Source organism: Carcharhinus amblyrhynchos, chromosome 8 (assembly GCF_965287045.1).
Source record: "Carcharhinus amblyrhynchos chromosome 8, sCarAmb.v2.hapA, whole genome shotgun sequence".
NCBI lineage: Eukaryota > Metazoa > Chordata > Chondrichthyes > Carcharhiniformes > Carcharhinidae > Carcharhinus > Carcharhinus amblyrhynchos.
In genome coordinates this window covers 51,363,635-51,369,634 of record NC_137331.1, presented here as the reverse complement: position 1 = coordinate 51,369,634, position 6,000 = coordinate 51,363,635, and the positions used below count along the sequence as shown (strand labels likewise).

General features: G+C 38.0%; 1 protein-coding gene across 2 annotated transcripts in view; it reads left to right on the top strand.

The window, feature by feature from the left end:
* The window catches only part of zfhx4 (zinc finger homeobox 4), a 240,648-nt gene that overhangs the window by 25,718 nt on the left and 208,930 nt on the right, over positions 1–6,000 (top strand). For both annotated transcript variants that reach the window (XM_080194061.1, XM_080194060.1), the window contains exon 3: positions 1–425. This exon is cut by the window's left edge and continues 78 nt beyond it. In XM_080194061.1, the coding sequence (XP_080050187.1) occupies positions 1–425 (425 nt within the window). The remainder of the gene's footprint in view (positions 426–6,000) is intronic.

Sequence of the window (6,000 nt, the reverse complement as noted above, 5' to 3'; positions counted from 1 at the left end):
GAGAGATTTCACCTTACATCAATGACCCCTCATTGAAGCTGTTTCAGTGTGCTGTCTGCAACAAATTTACCACCGACAGCCTGGAGGCTCTGAGCTTGCATGTGAACAGTGAGCGTTCACTCCCTGAAGAGGAGTGGAAGGCTGTGATTGGTGACATCTATCAATGTAAGCTCTGCAACTACAACACTCAGCTGAAGGCCAACTTTCAGCTCCATTGTAAGACAGATAAACACATGCAGAAATACCAGCTGGTGGCCCACATCAGAGAAGGGGGCAAACCTAATGAGTGGAGGCTCAAATGTGTAGCTATTGGAAATCCAGTGCATCTGAAATGCAATGCCTGTGACTATTATACTAACAGTGTGGATAAGTTGCGCCTTCATAGTACCAACCATCGACATGAAGCAGCAGTCAAGTTGTATAAGGTAAGAAAGCGAGATCTGACTATTTTATATGTACATGATATATAATGCTGGAATAGACATTATTCTGTGGCGTACCTAAATAGGCTTTATGTCTAAATAACAGAATTGAAAATAATTCTGTGGACAAATTAATGCATCTGAAAAGCATAGATAATTATGTCTCTATCCTTAAAATTCAAACTGAAAAAGAACAGAAACAATATAGAATGAATTTGTTGATGGGGTGATTTGAATTAGGACCTAAATAAATTGTAAAATTAGGATACCATTTCCAAGGCCATGTAATTTTAATTGATTCAGGAAATGTTAGTTATTGGGCAACCACCAACTCATTGATCAGTACTTGAGGAAATCATTGGAGTTTGATTCTGTTTTGTTCCATAAATCAATTGTTTGCTCGCATACATCAGTGAGCATGTAACAGATTAACAGTGTTGTAAAGACAAGAAAATGTACCTCATACAATGAAAATAACGTAACAACAATGAGGAGTCAATGAGCAGATATTAGTTTACCATCTTCAGTGCACTACATACTGCACTCTGAAATAGTGAATAGTGGCTTCCTGTTTTGAGTCCATCTGTTAAGTCATCAAATAACTGACCTTTGAATTGGAGAAGGTATGGTCTATATTTGACAAGTTCTGTCTATTGTTATTGATAACCCTAATGATAACAACTTTGATAAGTTGTTGATTGATTATCAAGTTTATAAGCTGGTGGCGAAACATTGGCTCACTGTGTATACCCCTGAGATGTTATGTTCTCACAACATTATAGTGATGCAAAGCATTATCTTTTAGACCCATTGAACTATAGATCTGGAAAAAGCTCTGTAAAAACTGTTTGTTCCACTGTTTGGCAAACAGTTTGATTGATGAATTAGTGCGTTGCTGGTGTGATGGACAATCTAATTATACTTCAGAAAAGGAGTACTTAGGTGTGGCTGAAGTCTTGCAGCTTTTTGGACTTGTAAACTAAGTCATTAATAATTATGCAGAAAACTTGCTCTTTGAAATGCAGACATTAACAAGTCTCACCAAAGAATCATGAAATGATTAAAAACTTGAAAGCCATAACTGTTTCGACATGTCTATTTGACACTGTGAATCAACCTTCAGGAGGACTGAACACACTGTTCACAATGTGGTGTTGTTAATGCTCTCTGATCTTTTGGAACCCTGATGAAGGGGCTGGAATGAATGGGCTTTAGTAGATGGGAGTGTGATGATGAACTGGTTAAATGATAAGCTAGGTCTTTCTTACATAACGCTTGGAAGAATATAAATGTAGAAATAATCAGATGCTTAGCTTATCCTAGAAGCTTGCTTCATGAGAAATGTGTTTTCCAGCAAAAGCTTTGAATAAGTTGTCTAGATTTACAATTCCAAACTTTAGCCAACAATTCACAACATTTGAAATTACTTTGGGAAGTTACTTTGTGCGGCAGACTTCAGTTTTAGAAAATATGAGACACTTGCCAACATCATTAATCATCTTTGACTTGCAGAGAATATACAGTCACACAATCCATTCTTCAGATCTTCACCCAAGGGCACCCACTAATAGCAAAAGTTACTTAACATTCAACTGCCATTTGAAGTTTTTGTTAGATATGAAGAGTGAAACTGATTCCTATTTTTAATTAGTAAAATAACGGTTACAAAATTGAGAAAAACAATTTAATGTAAAATACAGCAAGAAGATTTGACTGATAACCAAAGTTTTTCTTCAGTAGCAATGGATTCCCTGAAGATCCTTTTTCCAGTTTAAAAATAAATCAGCATTTCTGATGTTGTTGAAGACATTTTAGAATCATGTCCGGTCAACACAGCGTAAAGAGTTATTACAGGTTTATTGACACACAACAGCTGCAAATATCTCTTCCATTTTATCGATTCTGCTCTTATTTTACTAGCTATGTGGATGGAAGAATCTTGACAAGCTGACCCCAGAAGGCATAACTGTCATGCCAATTACATGACATATGATTTTTTTTAAGTTTCAGAGCCACAGTAGACTGGTATTATAGTATTAGGTTTTAAGCAGGGCCCATGGGACTTTGTAGAAGTAAAAAGTGAATTCCTACAACTGTTTTTTTTAATTCTCAGCAGAAACATCAAAAATCACTGGCAGTTCAAAATAATCATCTGGGCAAAATATGGGCAATAAAAGCCAAAGAAAAGGACCTTAAGTTTTACCAGAACAGAATACTGCAGGGAAATTTGACTTGTCTAAAGTATTTACTTCCCACTATTTTGTCCCACAGTCATTGCTTTCTACTTTAATACACTTACAACTTTGTAAAAGGCTTGTTCTATGGAGTTCAGAGCATTTATTCTGAGCGGGAGCAGACTTGCAATGCTGATATGGGGCATAGAGTATCCTTGCAGATTACTGATTGCACTGCAGTCTTGTTAATGGACCAGTCGGATGCTATTTTTCGCTTTTTAATGCAATCAACCTGCTGAAATTGGTTGTTTATTGCAAAAGTCAATGAATGTGGGGTTGAAAGGAAAACATTGTAACTCTATTTCCCTCTTAAAGATACTAACCAAACAGGAACTAATGGAGAAGCATTTGTGGACATCATCAAGAAGCTGCTCACTTAGGACTTTCAATCAGGATTCTTCCCGAACACAGTTTGTTCAGATTTTATTAAGTGTAATCTTTGGCATTTTCTTTATTGATGTTCTTTAAGAATCTTCCAAGGCAACTTTCATGAGGACTCCTGAAGAACACAATCTGATTGGGCCCCCCAAACATGGTTTCTCTTCAGATGTTTTTCAATGATTCCCTTAGACACAGGGGGTAATTTTCACTTTTTGTTGATGGTATAGAATGGACAATATCAATCCAACCAGGCATGAAATATATTTCCATGTTTCTATTTCCATCCACCTGACTGACAATAGCTCAATCAATATTATCCATTTAACACCATCACCAAACTCAAAATTATTCTGTTCTGTCAGAATCATACAATCCCCACAGTGCAGAAGGAGGCCATTCAATCCATTGAGCCTGCACCAACAACAATCCCACCCAGGCCCTATTTTTGTGACCCTATGTAATTATCCTTCTAGTCTCCCTGACACAAAGAGGCAATTTAACAGGGACAATCGATCTAACCCACACATCTTTGGGCTGCAGGAAGAAACTGGAGTACCCAGAGGAAACCCATGCAGACATGGAGAATGTGCAAACTCCATACAGTCACCCAAGACCGGAATCAAACCTGGATCCCTATTGCTGAGACAGCAGTGCTAACCATTGTGGCATCTTTAGACATAAGTTTGTCTAGATCTTCTGAGTTTTTACAAGATTTGCTATACACACACTGACAGCATCCCAGTGGCGATAATCCAAAAATAAACTAACATATTCCACAGGGATTCCCCTTGAAACCTTCTCAACAGAATCCAAAAGATACATTGCACTGCCTGGATTTTCTCATGAAGAGTTGTGTGGTTAATTTCTTTAAAAGCAAATGGGTGTAATTGTTTCCTTATCAAATCAATGTATGCTGACTTATGCTATTGATGCAATCAAACACACCAGGACGATTTCATTAGAAAGAAATAGACAGCTCATGACTGGTCTATAAAAAAAAAACTAACTTGGTGGCAATCAATAATATTGGTTGGAAGTATTCTCTGTCACTAAAATCAGATACATACCGTAAATACATACCAAGCAACCTTCTAGACATGCTGCCCTGACAAGATACCCCTGGACATAATCTGAGGTATTTTCTTGTAGACATGCCCCCCAACAAAAAAAATCAATAAACATGCATCATGAGTGTTTTCTCTTCAACACACTCCAAGGATTTTTCTCTCAAATGATTTCCTCTTTGGCACAATGGAGCCATTTCCCTTTAGATGAACCCCAGAATGATTTCCCCTTGGATGCATCCTAAGGATTTCTTTTGATGCAGATTTCATAATGGTTACCCTTTAGACAATACTTCAAGAGAATTTCTTCTTGGGCATACCCCGTGTACATTTTCCAATTGGACTGTGGCATCCTGATCTTAAATATGTTATCACAGCATGACAACTAGACACCCCAATATCAGCCACTGTAAAAGAAAATGTACTGTGTACATATCTTGGGGTTGTTTTTCTCATAATTAACTCTTCCCCTTCTACTCTCTTCCCACACCTAGTGGTGCACTAAGGCAGACTTTTGTCTGCTTCCATAGCCAGCAATTCCCAGAGCAGGTCATTAGTCGGCAAGGGCTTATAGCTTGAGGAGCGCCATTCACATCAAATACAGCTGCCCAGGAATCTCTCCCACTCTCGCCAGTCATTGGCTTGCTGGAAGGATTTGCAGGTTGACACACTCAATCTGTTTGACCAAATAAAAACATCTCCTCTTTGGCCATCAAGTCCTGGGGTAGGACTAAAACCCAGGGTTTCTGGCTCAGAGGCAGGGATGCTTTCTGCTGCACTACAAGACTCCTGTACTTACTACTAAAGCCATTCTGTCAGAGGGAATTCCTCAGCAACAGTCAGCGCCTTCAGGAAAGGAGCAAATTGACAAGAAATGTTGTTATACTCCTTTCCTTTTTTTTCTATCTTCTGCCTATAGTCCTCCTAAGCCCCAAGCCTTGCATCAAGAAAACAGGCTAACCATCTTCTTTCAACTGTTGCTAATGCACCTTTGTAATTGAGATAGGTTGAACTTGGACTAGTTGTTTTCTTTTTACACCTTTGGTAAGCATATGTTTTTTTACACTGTCTTGACATCTCAGTCAGGATTGGGAGTTCATTGTCTAAGGAATTACAGACATGAATTCATGCCTACTAGTTACTCATAGAGCATTATACAATAAAGCACTGTAACTCACTTGCCTTTAATCTCTTGTTTTCTTTTATGAGCAGAGCATTATTTAGTAAAAATTCTTGACCCATTTGAGTCAAAATTGTGATCCAGGAATTTCAGATTGTAGGAAAAGCATACGCTAAACTAAGTATAGCAGACACAGGAATATCGAATGTGCACTGAGAATTCCTATATGAGCTTTACCAACTAGAATGTGCTCTACAAAGTAAAACACATTCTTTTCATGGATATTTTAATGTCCCTGAATTTCTTGGATTAAAAATATCTATGAACTGAAAATGCTATGAAAATTAATGTCTACCACGAACCTCTGGCAATAATTATAAAGCATTAAATATGTAACCAATGAAATAAGAAAACAACAACTACATCGTTATATCTTAAAAGAATAGCGGTTCAATTTAAAGAAATCAAAGGCTTTACCATGCTACAGATGGAGAATCTGTTTTAGTCATGATCTGGATGGGGGAAGGAAAACCATGCCACTAGCCACCTGTTTCCTGTTAACTCCATTTTCATGGGTGCATGCGTGCCAGTCCGTGTGTACATGCATGCATGTGTTTCTGTTGAACATCATGGCATGATTATCAAAGTCATACTCTATCAAAAACTCTGCAGTGTTTTATCCAAACTGCAGGTGTGCGGTAATGCATCTGCGGCAGTTCCAGAATGACAAAGAGAACATTATACATCACAATCTGGGGCTAATTGGTGCACGTTTCAGA